A 21,989-nucleotide genomic window follows, 5' to 3' on the forward strand; every position below is an offset into this window, starting at 1 on the left:
TGTGAACTATTACTTTCAAACTTTGTGCAGATTAGCAGCAGAAGAAGTGGTGATAAATTATAATACTTTTAACAATATTATGGAGAATAAAAGTATATTATCTATTTATTTTTATTACAACTAATTTTAAAGTTGATTTATAACCTACAAAATTAAAAACAATCAATACCTTTTAGTCTTTGGTTTTATAATAAGAAACAAAAAAACTAGATGACTTGATGTTGAGTGACATTGCTTTTGAGTAATTATTTTTAAATTTATTTTTACTTTGTTGAACTAGATTTGTAGATTATTAATGGCAATGGTTAGGTTATATAGCCATCTAGGTCAGAATAACTTTTACAGGTGTCGTCTATAAATGTGGAAATATTGGTGAGTTGTTAATGGGTATGTACAATAAACCTATAATACCGATTTTTTACACTTCTATTATATTATAGAACACGTGTGTTCATAAAATTGAACAAAAATGTTTATGCTTTAATCAAGAATAGTTGGCGATCTACATTAAAAAAAAATAAAAATAATAATGTAAACGGACAGTACTAATTTCTCGAAAATAAACCGACTCGTTGTTTTAATGACAAATGAATGGGTAGCTGTTCAGGCTACCTATTCAACACCTACCTGCCCGCTACCGGAAATCGAAAATAATAATACAAAGCGATAAACCGTGGAGATTAAAAACCGCGAGAAAGTGAAAATCGCGGTTCCCGAGAAATACTGTCTGCACCTACTGAAATAGCAATACAGATCAAAACCGATTAAAAAATAAAATATTTCAACAAACTAGGAAAGTATAATAGAAGCCTATTACATACTATTGTTATTAGTTGGTATATAATTATGTATCATTAAAAGGCGTGTTGGTGTGTACAATATTGCAATACGGAAACGCGAAAATCAAGTAGTTCGTTGACCAAAACTCGAGACTAAAATAACAATCATTGCTCATCCGGTGTAGGATAAGCCTCGTTTACTTATATTACAGTTGTGCAACTTTAATAAGTAGTACTTAGGCTGGTATATCTCTGACCGTATATCGGTAATTAATAACGATGAGTCGAATTATTCTGAATCGAGACTGACTTTTCGGTTGGCACACGAAGTTGCAGGACTTTGGTAGATTCGCTCGAAAAAAAAACCGTACCAGCAGAGAGGACAGTGGAGGTGGTGTGCTGTCGTAGTGTCGTCGTGACAACAATAACAACAACAACAACAGCGACTACAATGGAGGTAAAATAAAATAATAATCACGTACCAGAGCCACAGTGTATAGCCGGTGTACACGTACACGGCAACTTACTGCACATGCCGCCGAGGCAAATAATAATAATAAAATTAAATACAAAATACGGTCTGCGCCGCGACCGCAGCGCTGCATCGCGGCGGTCGACTGTACTCGCGCGCGAGCCAGGTACCTGTTCTCCCGGTGGCGCACTCGACAGTTCAGTTCAGTTTTTACACTCGAATTTGTAGTTTGTTCGTTGCTGTCAGTGCAGTCGCGTCGTCCAGAGGATAAAAATATTACGATTTATCTCGCGGCAACGCACCGTACGCGATTTATTATTATTATTTTTTTTTTTTTTTGGTTTCGTTCCGAACGACAAAAAAGGTGCGCGAGTTTTTCTCCATCGAATTTTTCGTCGACACTGTGCGTCCGGAAACCGAGACTTTTTTTATAAAATAACTATTTTATCGATATAAACGAATTATTTCGTCGCTGTTGGCAACCCGGCCTTTTTTTGTCTTCCGATGATAATGACGTCGTGGTCGTTGAAGTGGTCTTCTGCCGTCTAAGAAACGGTTACGCCGCGAGTGTAGTGCATCACACGTGTCAGACCCAACGCCGCGATCCGACCAGACTGCGACCGGTGGTGGTCAGGTGTGTGAGATTGAGTGGCCAAAAAAAAAAAAATGACTGGTTGCGCGCCGTTTTTAGCGGCGGTGCTCGCCTGCACCGCCGTGGTCGCGGTGGCCGGCGGTTCGGCTGTCTTCCAGTCCGGAGCTTACGACAACGTGGTGGTGGCCATCAAGGATTCCGTTCCGGTGGCGAATTGCAAACAGATCGTCAACAACGTCGAGGTAAGTGTCTTATATCACTACTTCCGGAATAATCATCTATCATAATTTGATAAACCCGCTAGGATTTACTGTGTTCGAATTTCGTATAATAGTTTTTTTTTTTGTTGCTAATCGAAAGACGGACGAAAAATGGGTTTTCGTCGATCGGCTTAATGACAGATAATTAGGCTTTTATCGTCCCAGTAAACGTTGTGAAAATCGATCACTCCGTATACAAATCGGCGTGCCTATCTTATATTTCAGTCTCTCGTGATAATAATATTTTACCGCTCATCCGTAACTTGGGCGGCATACGTGCAATTATTATTTTTTTTCTACCTTTTACGGCGAGCAATTTATCGAATCGCTTTACCGTGGTATTTTATAATATACGCAAGTTTTTATCGTCTATTGTGTTGTCGTCGATGGCCGCGGCAATATAATGCATATTGATATACGTCAATGCGTAGGAAGAGTAATAGGAAAATCTTCGATCGCGGACCTTTCGTAAAAAAAAAAGTAGGTAGTAGGTACGCGTTATAATATTTCAGACCGCCAAACTCGTCTCGATGAATAGGTCGACGACGTCCACTATGACATATAAAATAATATGGTTAGGTATATAGGACCTAGCTTGGTATAAATATTACCATCGTTATTATGTTCACCGGTTGACCGACCGACCTCCTCCGCCTGTGGCGGTGGTCCGGCCTACCGTTTTGGTCTGATTTCGACGTTAAACGCGGCCGTGCCGGCTCTCTCGGAAAATTATAATAAATTATTCGCTTTGTTTGCGCGACAATCGGACCGCATACTTGCAGGCACCGCGGCCACACGCATATGTCGCCAACTGTCCTTTTCATCTGCAAAATAAACGTACAAATATAATAATTGTCATAACAATATGCGGACGCGTATAATGATATTGTTTTCGAAATCAGATGTCATTATTATAAAATAATATCTTCATCTCACCGGCATTATACGTTTTTTCACGGTCACTTCGGCCAGTGAGTCGTCACAATAACGCGAAAATCGAGAATTTTCTTTCGCTTTCACTATTTCGCGACGGCGACATGAACGCCACAACCGTCGTCGGTCGCTAAAAAAAACGTCTTATCATTATCGGTCAAACCGCGTGTAAAATTTACATCTATCGCACACACAATCACTGCAGTATTAAAATCACAATAATAATAATAATCATATTTTCCCCTTTCGGAATTATTATTATTATTATTCTAGTTCGATCAACCAAGTCACGAAGTTAACAGCTATCTATACCTGCGCGGCCATGTCATAAAAAAAAATACACGCATTATTTATAATATTATAATATTATTGTCATTAAGTTACGTTCGTCCGGTGAAATATAGCGCGCGAGATCGGTTTTTTCCTATCCGTTATTATCACTATAATTTTGTGTTTTCGTGCCGTGTCGTCTTGTCAAAACCCGTGTACATAATATCATACGGGTCGTCGAAACTGGTTTAAATAGGCATACCATTATGCTATAAATATTATTACGGACCGAAATCTGTGGAAATTTAGACAGCAGCGGGGCAGTCTCTCTCCTCTGGTTGAGTGTTATCGGTATGGTCTGTAACAGAGAAATTCTATATTCAATAATTATTCATCGTCTTCGTCTTCGTGTGCGACTGCTATGCGAATGATTGTTGATAAAAAACATAAGGAGATTTCTCGTTTATTTTTCATACGCCATGCACATAACGCGATACGATTGTCGATTAATAATAATAATAAATGTCAATCTGGTTGATAATAAATTATCATAAAATTCAATGTAGAGCGTCGAATTCCGAGGCGGCACGTGCTGCGCAAAAAAAAAAAATCACTTCGAGTAATATAAAAAATATATTCGTATCGATTAAATGTGAACACTAACGGCTATTTAATAAATACTCAGTAGTTTAATTTCGACTGCCAAATCCCCCTGAATGTGTTATTGCGTAGATGTCATCGAAAAAATAGATTTGAACGCCTCGCACGTAACGGAATGACCGCCAGGACTATAATCGGATACCTGTAATTATCAATAACTGTCCGTAGAAAAAAAAAAGCGAAACAAAAAAATTATAGACGTTTATAGTGTACCTATACGTCGCGTGATGTTATAAAGATTATTTATTGTACTTGAACCCGAGACCATTAAATGACGCTCTTATAAAATAATCACGGATATAATTGGTTCGATCGGATAGTCTATAAAATATATTATTAATATTATAACGTTCGCTGTTCGCTCTGGCGGTGTGTAATCAGTAATCACTATAAACATCATCGACGAAAACCTGTTAACCGGTTTCCGATGATGATGATAGCAATGAGGTTACAGCGGGGAATATAACGGATTTACTAAAGTCTCGCCACCGTATATCATATTAAGGCTGAGATAAATAAACGTTTGCACACTATTATATATCTCCAATAAAATTGGTATACGTCAAGAGCGAGTACCAATTACGGTAAGCATTTTCGGCATTTCCTCCGAATTCATTTCCTCACAGAATGACATTTCGTATTTTCGAGTTAAGTTTGAAATTCCGTCTGGTGTGATCGACCAATCTCTACTATAAAAATATGTATAGTAGAATAATATAGTCAATGATACAGTTATCTATGATGTGATCAATGTAATATATTAAATCAGCAATTTCCAGTAATTTCTGATCTGTCCAATTGCATAGTTAGGTAGTGTTTTCTGGTCGCATCACCGCCGTAATCTGACAAAAAAAATATATTGTAATTCGGTTGTTTTCGTTCCGAAGCCGACGATGGTATGCTCTAAAAACTACGCTTCTCCGAGTTTATATGACGGGTGCGCAAATAATGGTGATAAAAATTCAAAACACGTTAGAAAATCGAGGAATGGAATCCAAAAATTCTAAAACAGTTGAAAAAACACATTTGGTCATATATTTACGAAGCAAATGAGCAATCGAATACGGGAAAAATATCGCAGAAATTGATAACGTTGTTCGTAAATAATAATAATACGTTTGGTGAGTAGACGGTGGACAGCCGTGTCGGTGGCGGCGGCGCGGCGGTTCCCTCGTTGTCACCGAGGTGAACACCGGTAGCTGTGGCCGGCCCGGGTCCCGCCCCTCGCCGCGCTAATTGTTGTTGCCGCGCGACTGGCCGGACACCTCGCGCCGCGCCGCACGTCCACCACGAGACGAAAAACATGACCACGAAAAAACCGGTCCGGCGCGTCGATGATCGCCGCCCGTGGAATTCGTTCGTTCGAAACGCCACCCGACGATTTTCTTGGTCGTGGGGCGCAGGTCGTCACTATTATTATGATCATCATCATTAGGATATTTTACATAGGACCACACTATAAGATTAATCAGTTGCATTACGTTTTTGTGTGTTCTCAATCATTGGCGGTGGGTAAAATCCATTCCGAACTGAAATCATTCAAAACGCCCGATGACTGACGGTGGTTAAACAGTATGTTTGCTGTACATGACTTGTTGCTGCGGCAGTCTCTCGTCTGTGTCTCATCTTAAAATAATATATCGATCGTCATCTGGGCGCAGTGTCACGCCGCGAAGGACGCCACCTCGTTTCCACATGATTTGACGTCGAGCGGACGTCGGCGCGAATGCTTGACGACAATGACGACACGATCTCACACTTACGCTCTATGCGTGTAGATCCTTTGGCACGGCTTCAACTGTTGCGAGTTAACAAGTTATAGTTAGTTTACACAAAATTTTCTCTTTCGGTCGAATTCGACCGACCGTTACACGACGGCGCGCGTGACCTTGGGCTAGCACATAGCCCATTTATACAAAGAATTGTGTTGTGCGCTTTCCTACAGGAAAAATAAATCGTAAAAAGCTTAACCGTCTGACTGATGCGTTATAATTACCGAGTCCACTGCAGCGGTGAGACTTTTAAACTGAATATAAGCGGCGGTATTCCACTTCTCTCCTCACACGCTCTGGAGCCCGTGAATCCGTCATTATATAAATATAATACACTCGAATCGCGGTCGCACACTCGACGATTAACCGCAGTGAAGAGGCATCGACGACGACGAAGACGCCGTCCGAACCTGCCTATTTATTATTATTAATCAAACGGCGTCCTCCCCCTGCCACCCTGCTTCTTTCTGTTGGTTTTTTAAACGCTCGCGCGCGACTGACAGATTTCTTTCAAACACTGTTTCGAGAGTACGAAACACACACGAACAATGACGATATAACGATAATACTTGCGTTTATATCTCCACTATATGAGGTTGTATACAGATATTATGTTTCGAATACAGCATGCTCGGCCTTTTTTCGTATATTATATATAGATACTAAAAATGATAAATGACCGCATCACGACGACGCGGTTTAATAACGAGAGAGGTGCAACACCATACACACATGACACGAGGACGACCTTAAACCACCGCGATCGCTGAGCGTATACTATGTAACATGCAGTTAATTATCTGGCAAGTATATAATAATATTGTATGCAGGTTGCGCGCATCGAGTGTGCATGGAACATACAATCATACCGTTTTGTTTTGTATTTTTCTCCGACGTCGTTTACCGATCCGGTTACTTTAATATGTATGTAATATAATAAACACCAATAATATAATAATATGTAATAGTCATAGTCTGCTGTAAAAACGCGTACATTATACGGTATAATATTATCAAATACGAATGCGTTCCTACACGTATGCAGTCGCGTGCACACACCGGTTCGCGGAAAATTGTCGTCGGTGGTCGCGGCGCCACACGTAGATAAACGGCGGGCTTGTATCGAATTGTATGAAGGTACAACGCGCTGCATTCTTCGTCTGTTCGACGCCACCGCCGTCTTCGTCATCTCGAAAGACGCTCTCTGAATAACTAATACGAATCCAAGGGCTGCAGGCGAACACGATTGAAAATTGTAAATCAAATCATACAAATTATCATTATTGCATGGTACCTATCATGGCAGGATATCATCCTCGGCCCCTCTCCTTCTTCGCTGTTGCAAGGTCGACGCGGATTGTGTGGATCCTCTGAGGCGCCGCCGAACCGGTAGCTTATACACAATATTCTATAATATTATGCTGCTGCAGCTATCTGTGATACATAATAATAATACACTGTAACTATCTTAAGTATAACTTACATGTAATATGCATATGCACGCGTAACAGTGAAAGTACATGCTCATGTATATTTTGATGTACCTATACGTCCTATATACAGACATTGTACACGAACACACGTTTAAAGTGCGCGGGTAAAAGAACAAATCCGACATCGAGTGCGTTTTAAATACGTCACCGTAACTATAAATTATTTTTCATTTTATACACGCCTAATTATTATACGCAGGTCGACTGCAACATATTATAGATAGGGACTACTGCTGTTGCAAGTGTTTCGAAAAATCACTGGACCACAGAAATAAAAAAACAATAACTCTCGACTTTTTATTAAACAAAACAATACGATAAAAAAAAGAATGTTTTCAGAACGTCCGGTAATAGAAAAATTAGAATATTATTAAAAACGATTAAAATGTATATTATGTATACTATAATATATTTTAATATATCATAGTAGCGTATATTTATCAAAGAAATTATAATGATTACGTAACGTGCGGTGGAAATATACCAATTTGTAATTTAGTGGCGTACGATGACCGTGATAGGTTACGAGGGAGGGATGTAGTGTATATTCTATTTTAATACACACAGTACGTTTAACAGCGTTTATAGCAGAAGACAAAAAAAAATCAAAAAAACTACTCTTTTCTCTGGATGGTAATTTTATATTATAGGTACACGCACGCGTGTACACATTTATATAGTTTTTGTATCTCATGTACGCTATATATTAATATAATTTGTGCATAATATGTGAAGGGATAACGTTACGCGGCGGAGGAAACGCACTGCATATACATATTAAATGTTTTAAGGCTGTTTGGTATTGGCCGGTCGGCAGGTACATACACATAATAATAATATTACTATCTACTTATAAGTTTCCTTGTTTAGAGTCCGCGTAACCTAATATATTGTGGAAGTAGCCGTGTGTCAGTGCACTGTATACCTATTTGTATATAAAAAATACCCACTCGGGTTGAATCATTTGACGCACCCATCGTGTCTCACAGTCGTCCGGCTCTTGTCTTGCGTCGGCGGCACTCTTTCGCTTGAAAAGCGCGTACTGTAATACGTAATAGCATAACATGTTTACGGTAACCTTCTGTCCACCCGATACTACATTAAACGCGTTTACGGTCGATTAAACGACGGTCGAACTCTGATATCTCGCGTGTTCGAGTACCGTGTACGGTCGAGGCTTCTCCGGTGCTCAACTGTAGCACATGATTTTTATACTCGCACGCAGGACTTTCACTTCACGTGACTCGAGTTAATAAAGTCATCGTATCCCGAATTTCGTTTTTTTCCCCCCGAAACACTCCTGCGGAAGTTGTTCGTTGGTGCCGGCCATCGTCCATCAGACGACATATGGCGACACGGCGGTAGAAATTGGACGCGTGATGCACTTCCCGCGAGAAACCCCGAAAACCACGAATTGCGGCTGTATCGATTTTCCAGATAATTTATCTAACGCATACGGTTATTAATAATTATATCATGTTATATTATAAGGGTAGTACCTACCTACTATTAAGGTAACTCGTCGATTACCGTCGCGATGGTATCACCATATGTTTTCGTCCGGAAAAGGATTACGTCCGACGGAAAACAACCTTCGCCGCTGCCGTTATGTATACGACCGAAACGAATCCTACGCCGTTTCTTGTACATCCCATTGTGTTATCCACCGCCGCTGTATACGATTAATAATTATTATTGCGGTGGCGGCCCGTAATCACTGTGCGCGGTGGCAATGGTTTTTACAACAAAATCGACCGACCGTGATGTATATACGATTGACGTTTTTTCTCTCCATCTCCTCGCGTCTTATCGCCGACGTCGCGTTATTAAATTAAATAAGACCTCGCGGTTTTTTATTTCGTGAATACCGTACGCCCGGACAATATATACGAATTATAATTTATAATATTGCATGTATATATATATATATATATATATAGGAGGTCTTGCCGTGTGAATATTTAACGGTTTTCTAGCCGTGAGGAAGCGTAGAAAAGGGTGTTAGTGGGGAGACACGTGTGCTGTAATCGCTGCTGCTGCTAAGCATTATTACAAACAGTGCCGACGAAAATGTAATATAATGTGAGTGAGTGTGTGTATAGAGGAGACGAAATGGCGAACGCAGTCTGTACCTATACTTAAGAAAAATACCTTCGGCCGGTCGTGCACATAGTTACTCTTATTTTTATTCGTCTGAGAGAGACGACAGAAGAGCGAGAGAGGGAGAGAGAGAATGATACAGACAGATGACCGTCGTCGACTTTATATATATTATTATTACATATTATACTGGGAGACTTGGTCGACGACGGTCACCGTTGCCGATCGTCGTTGTCGTGGCGTCCGCGTCGTGCGTCTGCGTTTTGGTCGTGACCAACGTCGCAGCATAATATTTTATCCTACGGGGCTAATCGACGGCCGATTGTTGTGTGTGTTCGAACATTTTTCTCCTCTCTCGCTCTCCGATCGGATTTTTTCCCCTCCACTTTGTCATCCACATTGCACGCCGAGTATACAGAATACCTACATATATAACATAATATATGTGCAGATCCCATAAATCCCCTTACGAATAATATATATTATAATATTATATTATTTCTGTGTGTGCGCGTATAATATAATGTGTCGTGGGCGGATTTCGTTTTAAATATTACTACGTATTACTATTATTATTGTTATATGTATACTTCGTCTCTCGGGTCGGAGTATATAACGTATCGTCGTCGTGTTCGTATACATTATTTATTATAATAAATTGTGTATAGTGTGAGATGGTATGTGTTGTACGATCGAGTTTTATTTTAACTGGTTGAATATTTTACAATATATTATAATATTATTCGTGTATATGTGTAACGCGAACCGGTTGAGCCGTAATATCTCGCGCGAGCGCCTTCGGTAAACGTGCTAATCGCGAAAAAATATTGAACGCGCGCTATACAAGAACAATAATAATAATATACAAAGAGCTCTTATGCATTATAATATTGTATCGTGATATATTCTTACGCGTCCGGCCACATTTTTTTTCAACTCTTCGCGGCAATCGTGAAAATGCGATGCAGTCTCCTCGTTGTAGACGTGTGCAACGAACAAGTCGTGTAAACTTCGATATGATGTACTTTGTGTGCTGCATCTATTCTGACGAATATATATAACTATTATTATAATAATACATTTGCAACTCTGCTCAATGGAGTGTAATTTTGAAATTAGCTCTATAAATACTTATTTCTTGTGCGTATACCTACGTATATACATCACTATACTATAGTTCACAAAGCTAGAGACAAGTTTGCAGATCTCCAAGGTTTTTTGATTAAATCTCGCTGATAACATTATCTTTAACTGTTACTTGGTGTTCATTAATTATTTATTTGATACCCATCATACTGTTCGGACCTACTTGTTAAGAAATCGTTAAAATCGGTTAAACCATTTGCGAAATTACACACTGCTTGGTTGTATTAGATATCTAATGATGTTTTCAATGTTCTGAATTTCAATTATAAAAACACATATCCTGGAGTTCGGCTTGCAGAGAAAATTGTGTAGTGCGAACATATCACAAGACAGACTTACGAGATTATCGTCGGTTAATCTTATGAAAGGAAATATTGTTGTGGCAGAACACGGATTCATTGCTGAAATATTAAAATGTATATCTTATCTATTTGTGATAATGTCAAAAACGATCACATTCAATTTAAATATTTATTACTAAAATGATTAAATTTATGATTGATTTTTTGATTTGTAATTTATCTATTGGTGATTACATGATCGTGTTATTTTTTTTTATTCTAAAACTTGGTCATCATCTCCAGTTTGTAGTATATCGTTCAATTGGATCTTAACCAATATAACGTTGGTCGTTATTATAGAACATAGAATCATATAAGGTTAGGTTATAATATTCCAATTCTTGTTTTCGCAATTATAATTCTAAAATATGTTGAATTTTCAAATAAACTTGGTTATGTACTTAATTGAAGTCATGTTTATATTTTTTGTTGATGGATATTATAACTGACTCACATTAAATATTAAATGCGGTATTAAATTAATAAAAATAATGAAATGTTATAAAACTTAAAAACGGTCTTATTTAATTATTTCACACATTATAACAATTTTATAGATTGTTGTTGGTAACAGTAAAAAGGTGCACATGGTGATCAGTGATACCCTTATTTGGATCGTCATAAAATAACAATTTCAAGTGTTGAAAAAACATTTTACGTTTTGTTACAATCATTATGACTCCGGGGCATCCTAATCTTCGATTAATATAATGTGTTACACTGTATAACCTCGAAATATTCATAGGAGTACATATTTAATTTAAATGTTTTATTTAATCTGGTGTTAAAATATGATAAACATTTTATCCACAAACATAAATAAATACATTAAGATATTACATAAAATATTACTGATCAATTATTATTATCGCGTTTGGCTAGACAGTTTAATGCATTATTTAACTTCATTTAAATCGAAGAGTTATCGTCATCAGTCCACATTGTAAACATTCGTATATATAGATGAATTCCAGAAATCGATTCGATGTTTTATTTTGGAATCTCATCAGTAATTTCAAGAAATCCAAATGTCAGTCTCGTTGTTTTGGAAAGTTAAAAATCGATCGAAAAATATGAAGATATAATAATAATAGGATATTGTATACCATTTATAATACGTATAATGTGTGCGAGTAGAGAAAAAAATCTTCACACACACGCGCACACACACACACACACACACACACACACACACGAACGAACGAGAACGCGTAATAATAATGTGCTTACACGTGTAAAGTGTGAATATCGATGAAAATCATCGATTGCGGTGCAGTGGGCTAGCAAGTTGAAAAACCGCAAGACTCGACCGATCGATCGAAACGCGGTAAATCTCATTTTCAACGTTTATCGTGTGTTATGGAAATTGTGGCTGGTACACGTCTCGTACACTCGAACACTCAATACTGCAGTATATAATATAGGTACATACATACGAAGACGTCGCGTTCCCGGTGTTCGTATATATATATACATGATATTTTTTTTGTTTCCACGGCCCAACAGGTAAGAGGCGTGTCGGCCGTTAATGGATCGGGTTTTCGAGAAAGACGGAGAGAACGCTACGGGGAGATATTATATTATATATACGATAATAATAATAATAATAATAACCGGTACTTATGGCATGGAGAGTGCATTATGAGATATTTCTTCGAACGACATTATAATATGTACGGGCGACCAAAATAAGCATTTCCATTATCCTACGTGATGGACCCCCCCCCCCCACACACACACACACCCTGTGGTTGACGGTACACGTTTTAGAAAGATTACTATTTATTTTATTTTTTCGTTTCTATAATTCCGTTCTTAATGCACTCGGCGTCACCACCCGGCCGACGAGTTATACTCACGAAAACACCGTCTGTCAGGGACTCGTACAAGTGAAAAACTTTAGAAAAACTGTCAAAAACTCACAAAATATATTTTTTTTTTTTTTTTGTCGTAACTACAACGCGCAAGAGACAATAATTTATTTATAATGTATTTCGAAATATTACTATATCTGTTGTATACGATATATATACAATATTATGTACTTATCAAGCGAGGTTAACGCTAATTAGCGTCTCGCACGGAGATTTGATTTGAAGCACTGCACACGGCCCGACGAGACGGTCGAGTGTTATTAGGTTTTTTTTTCTCCTCCGTCGTCGGTAATTTGCCAACGTCGTCCCGCGGCCCTCTCGACTTGACGCAGCAGTTCGACGTGTTTAACTCATCGTCCGACGGGCGCGCGCCCGCTTTGTGTTCCGGACAGCTCGGCCGCCGTCAGTGAGCTAATTACCGGACGACATCGGACCGTCGACCGGTTGATGTATTGTGTATGTTTCGCGTAGCTGCAGCACAGTGTACACATAAATACCACATCACTATGACACGGCTAATATGATATTATTATTGAACATGTACACGGGTAGCAGGTAGCAGGTAAAAACCAGGCGTGGTATACGTCATACGTGTACAAGTTACGCCATCATACGCATATTTCACGACAATAGGTCCGATTCACGAGCGTCGTCGTGGTACACGAATCGATTTTCTAAAACCCCCCCGTGTCCGCGCGACGGGATACGATGATTCTAAATCCAGGGTGGTTGTGGTGTGGTGGTGGTGCGTCTCGTCCGCGTGATGGGCAGCGGCAGTCGTAGAAAATAAGACGTCAATTAGTTTATCAACTACGTCGTATCGTCGTTGTACTTGTATTATAATAATAACTAATAAGTAATAACGCATACACTTGAAAATGGTATTGTGTTGCGGATAACGTTTTCTCTATTAATAAATCGTTACGAGATACGTAGGCAGTAGTGTTGTAGTATTATTATATACAGGCGGAAGGGGAGGAGAAGCCATACGAGAAAAAAACTCTCGTCCGCATAGCAGCGGCCCACAACAATAATATAGTAATACTAATAATATGTAACCCGTGTCCGATCGATGCGATCGCTTACAGATTTTTCACCGGAGAGCAGTTTGAATGAGAATAAGGTAGTAATAACAACGAGAGGGAAAAAAATCAGTGTTATTCATTTTGTGGATACGGTGTGCGTTTTTTTTCCATGTAAATTGGATCGGCGGCGGCAGAGGTGTCAACCCGCGTCGAATCGTAGCGCGTGTTTGCCCGCCGCCGCGCGTTTGGCACCGATCGCGCTCGCGCGCGCGGGGACGTGTCTTATGATTGGAAAAATGCGTACATCATTATTATATTGTTGTTGTGCCGTTGTCCGAGAATTAATATGAATTTTTTTTTCTTACGCAGACAAAAAAACCGATCTCTTGCATCAACTATATATATGTATATATATATAAATATATACAGCTGGACGTTACGAGGCGAATATGCGCTCGATATCGCGTAGGTACGCCAAAAACCGACGCCGCCGCATACGATATTGATTAATAATAATAATCTATTCTACGACTTAGCAAAATAAGTATGAACATCGGAAAAAATCTTAATTGAGTAACGGATCGGCACAGTGCAGGACACGTCTTCGTGTATACGCGCGACATCTCTGTCATTGGTTGCATTTTCTCGGGACGACCTATGCTCGCGAGAGTAAACGAAAAAACTGGTTGCACAATAGTGAATACACATACTATCGGAACACAGATACCATTACCGCGGTTGGGTTTTCAATACGACGACTTGGTATTATATTATATAAGTGGTGCGTGCGTGCGTGAGTGTAATCGGCGCGCCGGGCATCCAGTAATGGGCCGGGAGAATTCCTCGCGGCCGAACTCGTGAGAAAAACGTTCGGAGACTATTCGGTCGTTGCGGGATATAAGAGCTTCTAACTCGTATTTCCATCGTTCCGGAATGATATAGGAAAAAACACAATAATAATGATAATAATAAATAATAATTCGTCGTCGGCTGTAGGCTGACCTGTGGCTAGTGAAAAATTATAACAATAAAATAGCAGAACTTATTTAGCTTGTGCTTCAACATCTTATCCGGTCATGTGTGCTGTTGCCGATGGGACCTAAACGGTGTCAAAAATCGCGTTGTTTCGATATTCCAATTTCGATATACGTGTCACGCGCGCTCGCTCGCCAATTGCCGGTGGTTTTTTTTTATTATTATTAAAACGTTGTAGATTGCGTGTGGTTCGAGCATATTATAGGTACCTACTGTATTTTATATTTTTTTATGTTCAAAAAAATTATAATAACCGTATAGTAATAGATATTATGTATATGTAATATACATTGTGCCCGCCGCCGCTGCCACTTTCTCCGCCGCCCGACGATTATATTTTTTATCGCTCGCATTTCGTAAAACTCGCGAATATATTGATAATTTTTTTGTGATAGATTTCTCCACAATAATATGATATTATAATGTGTGTAAACACGCTGCATGTACCTATTCAGCCGCTCGGGTGACGTACGCGAAAAACGGTGGTCGGATTGCGGGCGGTGATTTCAATAGTCGTTTTGATCGTAACCGATTCTTGTTTCTTTTCCGATGCGCGCTCTACATTCACACCCATTGTTGTCGTCATCGTCGTCGTCGTATGCAAATACTCGTGTGGTGGACACACTCACTCTCTCTGTCTCTCACACACACACATGGTGGATTTTCGATGAAAATTCTTCGGCTGCACATACAGCATTCACAAAACCAGTCTAGTCAAGTCTGGTCTCCGCCGCCGCCGCTCTTTGAAATCGACCGGCTTTAGATTTTAGGCTTATGGCAATAATTAGACGAAATCCCGGTCGGAAGTTTTACTGTTTAAAATGGGATTAATTTGGTTAATCAAACTGGTGTGTCCACATGCTTTGCTTCCGTTTTTCCGTCTAGAAAATCTCAGAATTATAATCTCGTTACGCGTTTGTCCGGCATCAATCACACGGCGGCTGTGCTGCATATTGTAATATTATATACGAGTGCTATTATAACTTATAATTTATAAACATATATACACATACGACTGTTGGTTATAATGAGGCGCCGTGGTTGCAAGTAATTAACCGATCGGCCACGGTACGATAGATTTCTCGCTAAATCTTCGGATTAGTTTTCGCCGCTCGATCGCCTCGCGCGTAACCCTCTGGTTTTTAATTGATTCGTGATGAAAACTAGGAAGAATATGGTATGGAAAAAAAATATTGCCGGCCACCGTTGCCGATTAACGACGATAAGACACGTAACACGTTGGTGATTAGCAGAAGAGTACCTAAAGATGCTTAATATCAAATCCAATATTGTTATTGTTGTCTATACCTGCTACAACACCGTTAGACAGTCAGCTGCAGCGGTCTATCACTTTCCCGAGTCGCGCGATTGCGTTTTTAGAAACTCTTCGTTATAATAATCGACCGATCGTTGTCGTAACAATAGGAAATGACTTTTCGGACGCGAACGTGAGCAACGATACCCATAACATAATCGATACCGTATAATAATATTATAACCACCGTAATCGACTCGATATTCGTATCTACCCACACATGGTCTTCTCCGGGTAATACGATACGTAGGTACCTACAACAACCATATTGTAATACTGCACATTTTGCAGACATTTGCATGTGTTACGGGTGCGTTATATTCGTTTATGTCGGTAAACTCGAATTTAATATCCTCTCTAGGTTTTTGGACATTCCGACCGAGATTAATGTGCCTAGGGGATTTCTTCGGGTTTTTCTACACATATTTACGAAGAGTGTGGGTAACGGGCGCGTCGTCGTTGTCGTTATTATTTTATATTTTTATTTTTGGTTTCGGTGCCGAAACCACTGACGGACGGACGAATTAGCTGCCGGGTGATTTATAACGTGTTCGAAATCACGACCGGTTCGACTGGCAATCAATTCTCGCCCAGGGCGCGCATGCTCACAGCTGCAGACGCGCTTGTGATAAATACGTTCCTCGCCGCCGCCGCCACCACCACTATACCTATCGATGCCCGCCATGACGTATAAAATTATAGCCGACGATTTTTTTTTTCCGTTAGTTATTATAATAATAATGTTATACACATTTTATCAACGTCGTCGTTTTCACGCCGTCACGCGTTCCACCACCGATGGGGTAGTTTGAGGGGGGTTATATTATAGCTGATGACGAAGCCTTAGCTATGTGCCAGCGACGGCGGCGCACACGTAAGGTTTGACGTGACACCGGTGAAAAATAATACGTAATATGTCCGTCTCCCGGGGAGAGCGCACAACTTTACATAATTTGTGTACATATTTTGTATATATACCTACGAACTGTTATTTAAAACGAATTTTTTTTCTCGTATCACAGGCGGCGTTCACCAGTGGATCGAAATCTCTGCACGAAGCGCTCAGCGGCAAAGCTTACTTCCGATCGGTGACCGTGATGCTTCCACAAAACTGGCCGGACCACTGTGTCGGTCATCTACGCGGGATCGTCAGCAGCCAGGGAGAGACTCCAGACGTGCTCGTCGGACTTCCGCACCCGGTGCACGGAGACGCCCTGTGGACACAACAGTCACAAGGTTGCGGCCGCCCCGGTGACGCCATATACTCCAGTTATCGGTTGTTCCAAGAGCCCCGAGACCTGGGTAAGGAGCTCACCAAACAGTGGGCCAAATACCGGTACGGCGTGTTCGACGAGGTCGGGTACGCCGGCGACGCGGTCTACCCGTCATGTTACGCGTCCGAAACGTCTCCGGCCGAGGTCAACGGATGTTCTGACAAACCAATTTCCCAGACCAGGTGCGTGTGCAGCGATTGTTGTATACAATATATAGATTCGATAGACAATGTTTTTTTTGTTTACAAGACTAATTTTTTTCTTCTTTTCCTGTTTTACAGAGCTTGTGATTCCATCAACACGACAGCATTGGTTCACCCGGAAGCAAAAACTTCACTCATGTTTTCCACAGCATCTCAAGTGACCAAGTTCTGCGATGCTTCAAGTCACGACCGTTACGCGCCCACCAAACAAAATGCACTCTGCGGAAGGCGGAGTATCATGGAGGTCATAAACACTCATCCGGACTTTACCAAAGGGTAGGTAGTCGTTGCACCGCATACACCGCAGTATAATTTAAATACGCGAATATTTTTGTTGTGGACGTTTAATTTATTTTTATTGTCGTGTTTAGTGTGAACTTATCCGGAAATCAAAATCTGACGCCCACGTTCATATTCAAGAAAGAAATGCTCACCAGATACGTAGTGGTCATCGAAGACACGAAAGATATGATGGAAAGGGTATGTGTCACAATATTGTTTGCGTAAAATTGCTCAGACTACTTTCCGAATAGATTTATTAATAATAATATTATTTTAATATTGGAATAATAATTATTATTTTTATCCTTCAGGAATCTTGGAGCTTTTTACGATTGGCTATTCGTAAATGGGCCGTACATGATCTTCCAGCCAACACGGAAGTCGGGCTAGTTTCGGCCAACGATTCTTCAGCCAACCGTCTACACGGATTAAGCAGATTACAAACGCCGGAAGCAAGAGACCAAGTGGCATCGAACATCCCATACTCTACTGGTGACTCAAGACAACCGGCATGTTTAGCCTGCGCGTTAAAGGAAGCAATTCAGGTATATATATCATACCAACGCGACTTAATCATTCGTCCGACTGTCGCACGACAAAGTCACCAAAAATAAAATATAATTATTTATCGTTGTGTGTAATCTTTGCAGATGTTGGAAACTCGCACAAGCAATAGTGGTCCCGCCAGTTCGGTCATCGTGGTGATTGCCCCTGGAACTTTGGCGTCATACACGCCGGACTTGGCCAAACAAGTGTCCGAAGCCAAAGATAAAAACATACGTTTGGCAACCGTTACGTACCCGATGCTCAACAGACTCAAATCTTTAGACTGGATGGCCGATAAAACCGGAGGTGTTTCGTTTACGGTCACCGAAAACCGTTACAACATGGCCACTTCATACTTATCCACTTACTTCAAGTTGACAAACGTCATGCGCAATATTATGGAAACGTACTATCAGGGCAACAAGGGTGATTTGCCAGTGGAAATCCATAGACGTGAACTGACCGACGATGGACGGACTGTGGTAACCGGTAGTTTCGTTTTGGAGGATCATATGGGAGAACCCGCCAAGTTCACCGTTTACACGCACAATACGGAAAATCCACTGATCAGAGCCATTACCTTGACCAGCCCATCACAGCGGGTCTACTCTACTCGATCCGATTCGTTATTATCCCTTAAAATGCTTAGTGTGCCGGCTGCCATAAACGAGGTTAATATTATTATCATTATTAAATTATTATTATATATTATTATAATGTTTTTTATGTTGATGTGTTGTTCTGTTTTTTATAAAGTTTTTAATTCGATGTTAACCGAATGTGTATTTGTCGTTTTATAGACCGGAACGTGGACATACCATATCGAACGGTTCCAAGGAAGTCCGCAACCGCATTACGTGCAAGTTATGGCCAAACCGCTATCTAAAAATTCTCCTGTGGTCAGAGCTAGGGCTTGGACAAGTGGAACGACCAATCCATTGACGATTTATGCCGAAGTCAAACGTGGTGACTATCCAGTACTCGGTGCCAAGGTTGAAGTGTCGGTCATCCGACCTGGTTTAAACGGTTCGAATGCACATCGTGAAAAGTTTGATCTCTTGGACACTGGAAGTGGAGGTCAGTACAATTTATATTTTCTAAAATAGCGATAATCCGTTGTGGAGGAAAACATAATTTTCTTAAAACCAAAACATTTGTTTTTACATTTTACTGATTTTTACAGATCCGGATCTCATGAAAGGCGATGGAATTTATTCACGATATTTCAATCCGATGATTGGTGGACCTGGAGTTTATACTTTTGAGATCACAGTTTCGGATAGCAGTAGCAATGCGTACACTTGGCAACACAGCTCTCACAGAAATATCGAACGAAATCCCGTAAATTCCGGTTAGTATCAAATTTAAATTATTTTATTTTATCAATCTAAGTGACATTACTTAACGTCACATTATAATATGTACAGAATCGAACTGCTGTGGATCATTCATGACATCACCGTCAGTAGAACAACTGAATCCGTTTCAACGGATCATCACCCCACTGTCCGTCACATACACCGCCGAAGATTTGTCGTCGCCGTCAGCGAATGTGGGCCGAGTGGGTGATCTGAAAGCTGAGATTATCAAGTCTGAGTTGAAAGCCCGACTAACGTGGACGTCGCCAGATATGGGTGGTAATTCTGTAGCCCAGTATGAAATCCGGTATTCACAATCACTTCGATCGTTGCTCAATGATTTCGACTCTGCACCGGTTTGGACTCACGGCACCCCGCTGCCGTTGGCTCCGGGCTCAGAGACTGTGTTTTCAATGGATATGAACAAGATGCCCGGGCTCTTAGACCAGACGCTGTTTGTGGCTGTCAAAGCGTACGGACGTATCGAGTCTGATGCCATTGCCGGACCCATGTCTAACTGGGTCAGAGTGTCTGTCCCGTCACCACCACCTCCACCATCGTTGATCACCACTCACTCATCAGTGTCGTCGGCCGACCCGTCTTGGACATCTGCCAACCAGAACGTCATACCCGGTATCGCCCGAGACTTTGAGATGAATTACGACGTCTTGGTACCGGCCGCCGGTGGATTGATGCTACTGGCTCTGCTGTTGCTTATGTACTGTGTATTTTGCGCCGTGAAACGCAACCGGAAGCCCGAAAAACAGTCACCCAAGCCAGAAAAATCGCTCAATGTGTCTGTCATACCCAACGGCAACGGCGGTGCACTGAACATATCTTCTCCCATAAACGCCATCAAGACGGAACTGGAATCGCATTTCGAACCTTGTCTGATCGATACGGGTGATGCGAAGAAACGGTACAGCGTGGCACAATACGGACCGGCCGCAACAAACGATCATCACTATAATCTCCAACAGCAGCATCAACAATCGCATCAACAACCACATCAACAACCGCATCCTTACCATCACCAAAGTAACGGTCACCTGAGCGTGATTGCCGGAGCAACGTTGACCCGTGCACCGAAACCGTTGAGTCCGTACCAATCTTGGACCGCTTCGCAGCTGTTGCATGAACACGAACGAAGGACCAGTCCATACGGTCAGATCGGTGACTTCGAGAATCAGTATCCGCCACCAGTGCCTCCTCTGCCAGCATACCAGCAACAACAACTCCAGCAACAACAGCAGCAGCAGCAGCAAGCCAACGCGGAAAACATTTACGGAACGGCCCCTGGCCATTTCCAGCAGCAGCAAAACGGACTTCCGCCGCCCGGCCAGTACAACAACTATCACCGGAACAATATGATCCTGTTCAACCAAAGCCTGCAGGGATCTTTGAGTTCGGTCAGCAGCGGCGACAAGAAAAAGCGAAACATAACCATGGTATAATTACTGAAAAATGTAAAGAAGACGACGACGACGGAGCGTTGAAGTTATTAAGACTGACTACTTATTTTGTGTGACTTTAGTCTTCTCCGACGCTAATCGTGTGTACGTGCACTGTTCGGTCTCTTTACTGAATGTTATTTTATTATATTTTTTTTTTTGGTTTCTAGTCAAATTCACTAATGTCGTAGACTAAAAACCACCACACGTACAACCAAGTTATATTTTGTTTTTTGTTATGATCTCACTCGTTTCTTGTAAAATACTTTTGTAATTAAATTAAAATAATTTCTCCTCTTATATAATGATGGTAATTAATAATAATAGTAAGTTATTATTATTTTATTACTACTACTACTACTACTACTATACTATTACGTTCGTTGAGGACCTTTGTCTAGGCCTTATCATTATGAAACTGCCTCAAATCCCTAAATAGATATACTGACAATTATTATTATTATTATATTAATAAGTTGAGTGTTATGCACCGTTTTGTGCCTTTTTTTTAAAAATATTATATTATTATTATTAATGTAAAACGTATTGTATTGTGACCAAAAAATATCGTTAAAATATGCCTAGCTTTATCGACTAGCTATCAGTTGAACTTTAGGCAACAGTAATATTTTTTTTTATGTCCAAAATATTTATATAATGATATATTTTTGTACCTAAATTTAAGTTTGTTGTAGACTACTTAGCGAGTAAGCCATTGTGTACATTCATATTGATTATTTTGTAAAAATTATATATACATACCATATTATATTAAAACAATAATAATTGGGTAATTTTTTTTTTCATT

At 40.4% G+C, this 21,989-nt stretch overlaps 1 protein-coding gene across 1 annotated transcript; it reads left to right on the forward strand.

Annotated features, from left to right (window-relative positions):
* The first annotated feature begins 1,448 nt into the window (after positions 1-1,448).
* LOC107166425 (calcium-activated chloride channel regulator 1-like) lies at positions 1,449-21,975 on the forward strand. The gene is made up of 9 exons (XM_015515088.2): positions 1,449-2,085; positions 17,090-17,523; positions 17,623-17,820; positions 17,916-18,024; positions 18,138-18,371; positions 18,477-19,043; positions 19,173-19,449; positions 19,556-19,723; positions 19,800-21,975. The coding sequence occupies exons 1-9, from the start codon at positions 1,918-1,920 to the stop codon at positions 21,182-21,184; spliced, it is 3,540 nt and encodes a 1,179-aa protein (XP_015370574.2). The 5' UTR covers positions 1,449-1,917; the 3' UTR covers positions 21,185-21,975.
* The last annotated feature ends 14 nt before the right edge of the window (positions 21,976-21,989 follow it).

This window comes from Diuraphis noxia, unplaced genomic scaffold (genome assembly GCF_037042655.1).
Source record: "Diuraphis noxia isolate RWA-SAM2 unplaced genomic scaffold, SU_Dnox_SAM2 contig0005, whole genome shotgun sequence".
Classification (NCBI taxonomy): Eukaryota; Metazoa; Arthropoda; class Insecta; order Hemiptera; family Aphididae; genus Diuraphis; species Diuraphis noxia.